Source organism: Rana temporaria, chromosome 8, assembly GCF_905171775.1.
Source record: "Rana temporaria chromosome 8, aRanTem1.1, whole genome shotgun sequence".
NCBI classification, from domain to species: Eukaryota; Metazoa; Chordata; class Amphibia; order Anura; family Ranidae; genus Rana; species Rana temporaria.
The window spans coordinates 15,379,145-15,391,189 of NC_053496.1; the positions used below are offsets into that span (position 1 = coordinate 15,379,145).

Sequence of the window (12,045 nt, forward strand, 5' to 3'; positions counted from 1 at the left end):
AAAAATTCGAACATGCTCTATTTTTTAACAGCGTTTTTAACGTTGTCGTTTTTCGGGTTGTAAAAAATGGTCGTGTGTGGGCTTTAAAGACATGAAAAATCCGCGCATGCTCAGAAGCAAGTTATGAGACGTGAGCGCTCGTTCTGGTAAAACTAGCGTTCGTAATGGAGTAAGCACATTCATCACGCTGTAACAGACAGAAAAGCGCAAATCGTCTTTTACTAACACAAAATCAGCTAAAGCAGCCCAAAGGGTGGCGCCATCCGAATGGAACTTCCCCTGCTGTTTTCTTTTCTATGCCTCTTTTGAATTTAATAAAAAAAAATTTCAACAAAAAAAAAAACTTCTGGCTATATTTATTATAGCAAAAAGTAAAAAAATATAGTTTTATTTCAAAATTGTCGCTCTTTTTTTGTTTATAGCGCAAAAAAATAAAAATCGCAGAGGTGATCAAATATCACCAAAAGAAAGCTCTATTTTAGGTTGAAAAAAGACGCAGATTTAATTTGGGTACACCGTCGAACTACCGCGCAATTGTCAGTTAAAGCGACGCAGTGCCAAATTGTAAAAAGTGCTTTGGTCAGGAAGGGGTAAAATCTTCCGGGGCTGAAGCGGTTAAACTCGTCTGTTTAGTGTCAAAGTGGAATATGAAGTATACTTTGCATACTTTGTATTACTGTTTTGGATGTATTAACCCCCCTGACGGTATTCCCGAGTCAGACTCGGGCTCGCCTCGCTGCAGCAGACAAAGTTACTTACCTTGTCCCTGGATCCAGCGATGCCACCGCGCTGTGTGAGCGAGCGGGACCTTGCTCGATTCACACAGCGTCCTCCTGTGCCGCCGATCTCCGTTACCTGCGACGTTACGACGCACGGGGGCGGAGAACGGTGCCAAATTCAAAAACATAAACAAACACCTTACATACAGTATACTGTAATCTTATAGATTACAGTACTGTATGTAAAAAATACCCCCCCCCCCCCCCTTGTCCCTAGTGGTCTGCCCAGTGTCCTGCATGTACTTTTGTATAATAAAAACGGTTCTTTCTGCCTGGAAACTGGAGATTGTCCAAAGCAAACAAAAGTGTCCCTTTATGTCAAAAATGGTTTTAGAGCAGCTAGAAAAAAGCGATAATAAATTATAATCACTTGCAGAATTGAGCGATAGTGATTTGTGGGGAAATTCGTCATAAAAAAATAAAAGTAATGACAGCGACAATTCTGCAACTGAGCAAATTTCAGTGATTTTGAGTTGATTACATTATTGAATAATTTTTATTTTAAATATATTATTACTTGTTATAATTATTTATACCTATTTATTATATTATAATTTTGTTTTTAAAAAAATGTCATACTCGGGATGCCTACAAGACTCTTGTTTGGTCAGACTTAAGTGAGTTATTTCTAAGAATTGCAGGCCTACAGTATAAAACGCCAAATTTCCTTGCAAAATAATGGTACCGCTTTCAGCACCTAAAATCTGAAATAATCATACCGCCAGGGAGGTTTAAAGTAATTTTATAGGCTATTTTAGTCTATCATAAATGTAATAATTAGTCAGATTTATGATTGTTTAAAGCTGTGGTTGTTAAAAGGGAGATGAGAGAAGAACGTTTTTAATCATTAAAATTCTTATTTGTTTTTCAGATTCCAGTTGTTCAATTGCAGGTAATTTTTGTATTTTATGTAGACTCTTAGGTCAAGTTAAAGGGGTTGTAAAGGTAGAATTATATTTTTTTCCCTAAATATCTTCCTTTACCTTAGTGCAGTCCTCCTTCACTTACCTCATTCTTCCATTTTGCTTTTAAATGTCCTTATTTCTTCTGAGAAATCCTCACTTCCTGTTCTTCTGTCTGTAACTCCACACAGTAATGCGAGGCTTTCTCCCTGGTGTGGAGTGTCGTGCTCGCCCCCCTCCCTTGGACTACAGGAGAGTCAGGACGCTCTCTACGTTGCAGATAGAGAAAGGAGCTGTGTGTTAGTGGGCGTCCTGACTCTCCTGTAGTCCAAGGGAGGGGACGAGCACGACACTCCACACCAGGGAGAAAGCCTTGCATTACTGTGTGTAGTTACAGACAGAAGAACAGGAAGTGAGGATTTCTCAGAGGAAATAAGGACATTTAAAAGCAAAATGGAAGGATGAGGTAAGTGAAGGAGGACTGCACTAAGGTAAAGGAAGCTATTTAGGGAAACAAAATTGTACCTTTACAACCCATTTAACATATCATTTTTTCACTGTGCAATTATTTCACCAAAAAATAGGAGGATGTGCCTGGATACGACATGGGGTTTTGACTATGTAGTAAAGAAAATAGAATTATACATTTCCATTCATGCTGTCAATGACAAGAATATTAAATTCAACATGTGCTGCTGGTGATTTATTTTCTCCATTGGGCCTTCCAGTCCTGCAATCAGAAGTCTGCAGAAAGAGTAAATAAAGGCCCGGATTCACATACATCGGCGCATATTTATGCCGCCGTAGTGTATCTCATATATGCTACGCCGACGTAGCGCAGAAAGGCAAGCACTGGATTCACAAAGCCAGTGCTGCCAAATCTGCGCTGGGTTTCTTAGGCGTAAGTCGTCGTAAGTGGAAGTGGGCGTGAGCCATGCAAATGAGGCGTGATCCCATGCAAATGATGGGCCGAGCGCCATAAAGATACGAATAATGAACGGCGCATGCGCCATCCCATGGACGCATCCCAGTGCGCATGCTCAGAATCACGTCGGAAAGAAAGCCTAAGATACGACGGATCACTGCCTACGGAGTGAACGTAACCTACGTCCAGCCATATTCCCGTACAACGCAAATGACGTAAAATACGACGGCTTGAGTTCCCTTGTCCATACCTTTGCATGAGTTGCGCCTCCTATATGGGGAATAACTTAACGCCGGACGTACGACTTACACAAACCGCGTATATTATGCACCGGGCGCAGTGACACAGCGAGGCATGTAATGGAGGCACAGTGAGGCATGTAATGATGGCACAGTCTGGCATGTAATGGCACAGTGAGGCATGTAATGGTGGCACAGTCTGGCATGTAATGGCACAGTGAGGCATGACTAGTAAGAAGGGGTCGTCTTATACAGTGAGTATATCCCAAAACCAACATTTTAGCTGGAAAGCTAGGGGGTCGTCTTATACGCCGGAAAATACAGTATTTTACTCCGTTGGGTAATAAAAGCACAGAAAAGACACCTGTGGACATTGGCCTGGATTCACGTAGAGCGGCTTATCTTTAGACCGGCGTAGCGCATCTCATATGCACTACGCCAACGTAAATCAGGGAGGCTAGAACAGTATTCACAAAGCACTCGCTCCCAAACTTGCGCCGGCGTAATGTAAATTGGCCGGCGTAAGCCCGCCTTATTCAAAGTAGGAAGGTAGTGGGCGTGATCTATTAAAATGAAGCGTGACCCCATGTAAATGAAGGGCCTAACAAACGGCGCATGTTCGCGCATGCTCAGAATCACGTCGAATTTACTCCCTAAGATACGACGGCTCAAGGCCTACGACGTGAACGTAACCTACGCCCAGCCCCATTCACGTACGACTTACGTAAACGACGTAAAATACGACGGCTGTTCCGACGTCCATAGCTTTGCATGGGCTGCGCCTCCTATATGGTGGTTTATCTTTACGCCGGACGTACGCCTTACGTAAACGGCGTAGATTACAGCGACGAGCGCAAGTACGTTCGTGAATCGGCGTATCTCGATCATTTGCATATTCAACGCATAAATCAATGGAAGCGCCCCCTTGCGGCCAGCGTAAATATGCGCCTAAGATACGACGGCGTAGGAGACTTACGTCGGTCGGAGCCAAAATTCAGGCGTATCTTATTTCAAGCATCAGGCACATAGATACGACGGCGCATCAGTGCACTCACGCGGCGTATCAGAAGATACGTCAGCGTAAGTGTCTGTGAATCCGGGCCATTGACTTTATTGCAGCTCTCCTCCAGTACCCTAGACGGCGGTGATACAGAGGTAACATGCCACCCAAAACAAACCAGCAGCTCCTTCGGGGGTAGTGCTACACACACACATATTTATATATATATATTTAGGCCCAGATTCAGATAGGAGTTACGACAGTGTATCTCCGGATACGCCGTCGTAACTCTGAGTTGCGGGGTCGTATCTATGCGCCTGATTCTTAGAATCAGTTACGCATAGATTTCCCTAAGGCCTGGTACACACGATAGGATTGATCCGCGGATACGGTCCGCCGGACCGTATCCGCGGATAAATCCTCTGAGGATTTTGATCCGATGGAGTGTACTCACCATCGGATCGAAATCCGCGCCGAATTTACACCGCGGTGACGTGTCGCGCCGTCGCCGCGATGATGACGTGGCGATGTGCGCGACGCTGTCATATAAGCAATTCCACGCATGCGTCGAATCATTACGACGCATGCGAGGGACGGGTTCGGACGGATCGATCCGGTGAGTCTGTACAGACCACCGGATCGATCCGCTGGAGCCGATTCCAGCGGATAGATTTGTAAGCATGTCTACAAATTTTTATCTGCTGGAAATGGGAAATATCCGCGGATAAATATCCGCTGGAACGTACACACCAGGGGATCTATCCGCTGAAACCGATCCGCTGAGATTTTTCAGCGGATGGATCCTCTCGTGTGTACGGGGCCTGAGATGCGAGTGGCGTAAGTCTCTTACACTGTCGTATCTTAGGCTGCATATTTACGCTGGCCGCTAGGTGGCGCTTCCGTAGATTTACGCGAGGAATATGCAGGTAGATACGCCGATTCAGAAACGTACGTCCGCCCGGCGCATTTTACGTAAGGCTTTTTCCGGCGTAAAGTTACCCCTGCTATATGAGGCGTATCCTATGTTAAGTATGGACGTCGTTCCCACGTAAAAAATTTCGTCGATTCCGTCGTTTGCGTTAGTCGTTCACGAATAGGGATGTACGTAAGTTACGTTCACGTCGAAAGCATTGCCTATTTGCGGCGTAATTTGGAGCATGCGCACTGGGATACATTCACGGACCGCGCATACGCCGTTAGTCAAAAACGTCATTTACGTGGGGTCAGCCTTCATTACCATACAACACGCCCACTGCATGGATAATTTGAATTCCGCAGGCTTTCGCCGGACCACATACGCTACACTGCCTTAACTTAGGGCGCAAGTTCTTTCTGAATACGGAACTTGCGCCATAAGTTACGGCTAGGGTTGCCACCTCATCCCTTTAAACCCGAACACATATTAATTACGCAGGTTCTGTGGCTGATTAAGGTGGTAATTGAACTCACTTGGTGCCTTTCCTGCATTAAATTAGCCTCAGAACCTGTGTAATTCATGTGTTCGGGTTTAAAGGGATGAGATGGCAACCCTAGTTATGGCGGCGTAATGTATCTGAGATACGTTACGCCCGCCGATAGATACGAAAATGTATCTGAATCCGGGCCATACTGTATATCAGTATATTTACTATGCATATACACGGCTAACCATGCAAGAAGCATCCTTTTTTTTTCATCCTGTGTTTCTTTTAGAATCCAAATTGGAAACTGATTGGCCAATGGTTTAATGTAACTCTGGCTCAGGGATTGGCTGATTTGTCCTTTAAATTGCCCCCCGAGACTCCACTGGGGCGATACACCATCCGGCTGGAGGGTATCACCCATACTTTTATGGTGCTGAAAACTGGTGAGCTGCATACATTTTCTATTTTTTAATTGCTGCTCATTTTCAAAGACATGACTTGTTGTTTTTTTCTGCCCCCCCCCCCACAGTGCGTCCACAATTTGAGGTCACCCTCCAGTCCCCCAAGGCTGTTTCTTTTAACAGTGAAAAATTTCCAATGAAAATATGTGGCAGGTGAGGTCATTAAAAAAGGTCTACAAACCTTTTTCAAGTGCCATGTATAAAAGTAAAGTATGTATTCAAAAAATACATAGGTAGATTCAGAGAGAAGTGCTTAAACTTGCGGTGGCATAGCTTAGCCTGCTTAGGCTACGCCGCCGTAAGTTAGCTAGGCAAGTACATGATTCTCAATGTACTTGCCTGCTAATATACGGCGGCGTAGCCTAAAGCGGGCGGGTTTAAGGGCGCCGAATTCAAATGTCTTGGAGGGGGGCGTGTTTGATGGTAATGAGGCTTGACCTCACGTTTTTTACGTTATTTCTTAACTGCGCATGCGCCGGGCGCCTACATTTCCCAGTGTGCATTGCGGCTACGTAGGCCGCACGGGCCTATTGATTTCGACGTGGACGTAAACGACGTAAATCCCGATTCGCGGACGACTTACGCAAACGACGTAAAAAATTTGAATCTCGCGGCGGGAACGGCGGCCATACTTTAACATTGTTATTCCACCTCATAGATGGAATAACTTTAGGCCTGCTAATGCCTTACGGAAATGGTGTAAATCGACTGCGGCGGCCGGGCGTACGTTCGTGAATCGGCGTATCAACTCATTTACATATTCTACGCCGACCGCAATGGAAGCGCCACCTAGCGGCCATCCGAAATATTTCAATCTAAGATAGGACGGCCCAAGCCGTCGTATCTTAGATATGTTTAAGCGTATCTCTGTTTGAGCATACGCTTAACCACTTGCCGTCGCCGCACCGTCATAATACGTCCACAAGGTGGCTCTCCTAGGCGAGATCACGTATTATGACGTCCTACCTTTTAGCCGCCACTAGGGGCGTACGCGCGCCGCCCGCTCACCCCCGACTCCCGTGCGTGTGCCCGGCGGGCGCGATCGCCGCCGGGCACACGCGATCGCTCGGTACAGAGCGGGGAACGGGAGCTGTGTGTGTAAACACACAGCTCTCGTTCCTGTCAGCAGGGGAAATGCTTTTCTTCGGTTCATACACTGTATGAACCGAGGATCAGTGTTTCCCCTAGTGAGGCCACCCCCCCCCCACAGTAAGAACACACCCAGGCATACTTAACCCCTTCCCCGCCCCCTAGTGTTAACCCCTTCACTGCCAGTGGCATTTTTATAGTAATCAAATGCATTTTTATAGCACTGATCGCTATAAAAATGCCAATGGTCCCAAAAATGTGTCAAAAATGTCCGAAGTGTCCGCCATAATGTCGCAATACCGAAAAAAAAATAGCTGATCGCCGCCATTACTAGTAAAAAAAATATTAATAAAAATGCCATAAAAATACCCCCTATTTTGTAAACGCTATAACTTTTGCGCAAACCAATCAATAAACGCTTATTGCGATTTTTTTTTACGAAAAATATGTATTTTTTTCAAAATTGTCGTTCTATTTTTGTTTATAGCGCAAAAAATAAAAACCGCAGAGGTGATCAAATACCACCAAAAGAAAGCTCTATTTGTGGGAAAAAAAGGACGCCAATTTTGTTTGGGAGCCACGTCGCACGACCGCGCAATTGTCTGTTAAAGCGACGCAGTCCCGAATCGCAAAAAGTACTCTGGTCTTTGGGCAGCAATATGGTCCGGGGGGTAAGTGGTTAAACATAGGTCGGCGTAGATTCTGAGTTAGGTCGACTTATCTACTGATAAACCGGCCTAACTCTTACTGAATCTACCTAACAGATTGTGTGTAAGATTTTTTTTTATTTTTTATTCAGCCAATTATCAGAGTTCAGTTTCCAGCTGTGATTTAACATTACAAATTAGAAACTGATTGGTGGGGACTCCGGAGCAGCTCCTTTGTGTTACATTTTGGTTAAAAAAAAGTCTAATTTGCATTGAAATAATGTTGGAAATTGTAGAAAATTCAAATAGGAAGAGACTGGAATTTTTTTACATATTATCATTTCAATGCTTTGCTTGCTTCTACTCATTTATAACACACAGTATCTCACAAAAGTAAGTACACCCCTCACATTTTTTGTTAATATTTTCTTCTACCTTTTCATGTGACAACACTGAAGAAATGACACTTTGCTACAATGTTGTGTAGTGAGTGTACAGCTTGTATAACAGTGTACATTTTCTGTCCCCTCAAAATAACTCAACACACAGCCATTAATGTCTAAACCGCTGGCAACAAAAGTGAGCATACCCTTAAGTGAAAATGTCCAAATTGGGCCCATTTTGCCATTTTTCCTCCCCGGTGTCATGTGACTCATTAGTGTTACAAGGTCTCAGGTGTGAATGGGGAGCAGGTGTGTTAAATTTGGTGTTATCGCTCTCACTCTCTCATACTGGTCACTGGAAGTTCAACATGGCACCTCATGGCAAAGAACTGTCTGAGGATCTAAAAAAAAGAATTGTTGCTCTACATAAAGATGGCCGAGGCTATAAGAAGATTGCCAGGACCCTGAAACTGAGCTGCAGCACGGTGGCCAAAACCATCCAGCGGTATAACAGGACAGGTTCCACTCAGAACAGACCTCGCCATGGTCGACCAAAGAAGTTGAGTGCACATGCTCAGCTTCCTATCCAGAGTTTGTCTTTGGGAAATAGATGTATGAGTGCTGCCAGCATTGCTGCAGAGGTTGAAGGGGTGGGGGGTCAGCCTGTCGGGGCTCAGACCATACGCCGCACACTGCATCAAATTGGTCTGCATGGCTGTTGTCCCAGAAGGAAGCCTCTTCTAAAGATGATGCACAAGAAAGCCTGCAAACAGTTTGCTGAAGACAAGCAAACTAAGGCCATGGATTATTGGAACTGTGTCCTGTGGTCTGATGGGACCAAGATAAACGTATTTGGTGTCAGATGGTGTCAGGCGTGTGTGGCGGCAACCAGGTGAGGAGGACAAAAACAAGTGTGTCTTGTCTACAGTGAAGCATGGTGGTGGGAGTGTCATGGTCTGGGGCTGCATGAGTGCTGCCGGCACTGGGGAGCTACAGATCATTGAGGGAACCATGAATGCCAACATGTACTATGACATACTGAAGCAGAGCATGATCCTCTCCCTTCAGAGACTGGGCCGCAGGGCAGTATTCCAACATGATAACGACCCAAAACACACCTCCAAGACGACCACTGCCTTGCTAAAGAAGCTGAGGGTAAAGGTGATGGACTGGCCAAGCATGTCTCCAGACCTAAACCCTATTGATCATCTGTGGGGCATCCTCAAACCTCAAACAGAAGGTGGAGGGGCGCAAGGTCTCTAACATCCACCAGCTCCATGATGTCATCGTGGAGGAGGGGAAGAGAACTCCAGTGACAACCTGTGAAGCTCTGGTGACCTCCATGCCCAAGAGGGTTAATTGCAGTGCGGGAAAATAATGGCGGCCACACAAAATATTCACACTTTGGGCCCAATTTGGACATTTTCACTTAGGGGTGTACTCACTTTTGTTGTTGTTATACAAGCTGTACACTCACTACTTTACATTGTAGCAAAGTGTCATTTCTTCAGTGTTGTCACATGAAAGATATAATAAAATATTTTCAAAAATGTGAGGGGTGTACTATCTTCTGTGAGATACTGTACCATTACTTTCCCTGCCTTGGTGCTGAAAATTCATGTCAGCTATGAATCCTGCCCACCATGAACCTGCAAAGCACAGCAGCAAACGCCCCCAGTACCCTTTATTCACTTTGTGTATATGTGTATATATATATATATATATATATATATATATATATATATATATATATATATATATATATATATATATATATATTTATTTATTTTTTATTAAAGGGCACAGAGGTCCCCGGATGGCAACCCCCCCCCCCCCTTTTTTATAGTTTTTTATATATATAATTTTTTTTGTAAGGGGCCCAGAGGTCCCCAGGGCTACCCCCCAATTCGTGGAACCCCCCCGCTTCTTAATTCACAGCCCTCCCCGCTTCTCAATTAGCGGCGGCACCAGAGCTACAATGGAATGGTTTACATCTAAGGATATTCATGTGTTGGAATGGCCCAGTTGAAGTCCAGACCTAAATCTAATTGAGAATCTGTGGCAGGAAATTTAAATTGCTGTTCACAGACGCTCTCCATCCAATCTGACAGAACTTAAGATATTTTGTAAAGAAGTATGGGCAAATATTTCACTCTCTAGATGTGCAAAGCTGGTAGAGACATCCCCAAAAAGACTTGCAGCTGTAATTGCAGAGAAAGGCGGTTCTACAGTATTGACTCCGGGGGGCGCCATACAAATGTACCCCCCACACCTTTCACAAAATACATTTAGGTTTTTGGTTGTAACATGACAAAATATGGAAAATTTCAAGGGGTATGAATACTTTTTTCAACTGTATCAAATGATAAATACGGTGTCTAGTTTTCTTTCTTCAGTGCAGACAGCGTCAGTGTAACAACAAATGGTGTACTTCCACCCGATTGTGACACCTCGTTGCTCCCAGTATTCTCACCTAAATAAATAATCAAATACACATTTGATTACATATAGAAATCTTCCTCCGTCGATGCTCACCACCTTGTAGTCCTTTTCAGTTGATTTGGATATCCTCTTGTGTCGGTCCCTTTAAGACTCCCTCACATGCGGCCTATCCATATGTTGGGGTAAAACAAAGTGACCTTCCATAGTATAATATTGTCAATAAAAATTGTTTTATTAACCACTTAAGGACCGGACCAATATGCTGCTAAATGACCCAAGGGGTTTTTACAATTCGGCACTGCGTCGCTTTAACAGACAATTGCGCGGTCGTGCGACGTGGCTCCCAAACAAAATTGGCGTCCTTTTTTTCCCACAAATAGAGCTTTCTTTTGGTGGTATTTGATCACCTCTGCGGTTTTTATTTTTTTTGCGCTATAAACAAAAATAGAGCGACAATTTTGAAAAAAATTCAATATTTTTTACTTTTTGCTATAATAAATATCCCCCAAAAACATATATAAAAAACATTTTTTTCCTCAGTTTAGGCCGATACGTATTCTTCTACCTATTTTTGGTAAAAAAAATCGTAATAAGCGTTTATCGATTGGTTTGTGCAAAATTTATAGCGTTTACAAAATAGGGGATAGTTTTATTATTTTTTTTTTTTTTTTACTACTAATGGCGGCGATCAGCGATTTTTTCCGTGACTGCGACATTATGGCGGACACTTCGGACAATTTTGACACATTTTTGGGACCATTGTCATTTTCACAGCAAAAAATGCATTTAAATTGCATTGTTTATTGTGAAAATGACAGTTGCAGTTTGGGAGTTAACCACAGGGGGCGCTGTAGGAGTTAGGGTTCACCTAGTGTGTGTTTACAACTGTAGGGGGGTGTGGCTGTAGGTGTGACTCAATCGATGCAGCCGCCACAGTGAAGCACTGGGAAGCCGTGTTTACATACGGCTCTCCCGTTCTTCAGCTCCGGGGAGCGATCGCGACGGAGCGGCTATAAACTAATAGCCGCGCCGTCGTCCCGCATCGCTCCTGAAGCCACGGGAACCGCCGCATGTACGGGGGGGGTCCCGATCGGACCCTCGACCCACGTCTAGGCAGGCACGTACAGGTACGTTGATGTGCCTGTCCGTGCCATTCTGCCGACGTAAATGTACATGCGGCGGTCCGGAAGTGGTTAAAGGAGTAACTCTTACATCAGAAAAGCAGTAAAAACGTCTTTGGTATCATATACTCAGCATAAAAAGATCTCCAACACATCATTTCCAGTCTGGGATGCTCTACGCGTTACATCACTCCCACGTGACTTCATCAGGGGACTATTTCTTATTTACTTCTTATAGTATATTTACTGGCTGACAGTATTCTGTAGTTAAAACATCCCGTGGATTTTTCTTTTAGATACACCTTTGGAAAGCCAGTAAAAGGAGATTATAGGATCGAAGTTTGTCGTCAATATAGTGACCAACAATACTGGAGTGCTGGAGATCAAAGAAACATGCAAAATGGCATTTGTACAGACTTCACTGGGAAGGTAAGGTAGCAGTAAACTTTAATTATACTTGATAATTTAAATTTTGTAATAACTAGAAGACATGATTATAAACAATATACAAGCTTACATATTGCATTTTATTAAAGGGGTCAGTAGGACAGGGTACAGGGGTCAGGACGGAGGACCTGGGGTCGATAGGGCAGGGTACAGGGGTCAGGACGGAGGACCTGGGGTCGATAGGGCAGGGTACAGGGGTCAGGACGG

At 44.2% G+C, this 12,045-nt stretch overlaps 1 protein-coding gene across 1 annotated transcript in view; it reads left to right on the plus strand.

Moving 5' to 3' along the window:
- Window positions 1-12,045, plus strand: part of LOC120946696 (alpha-2-macroglobulin-like) — a 108,543-nt gene that overhangs the window by 35,861 nt on the left and 60,637 nt on the right. The window contains exons 5-8 of the mRNA XM_040361326.1: window positions 1,651-1,671; window positions 5,538-5,691; window positions 5,778-5,862; window positions 11,688-11,820. Of these exons, the coding sequence (XP_040217260.1) occupies window positions 1,651-1,671; window positions 5,538-5,691; window positions 5,778-5,862; window positions 11,688-11,820 (393 nt within the window). The remainder of the gene's footprint in view (window positions 1-1,650; window positions 1,672-5,537; window positions 5,692-5,777; window positions 5,863-11,687; window positions 11,821-12,045) is intronic.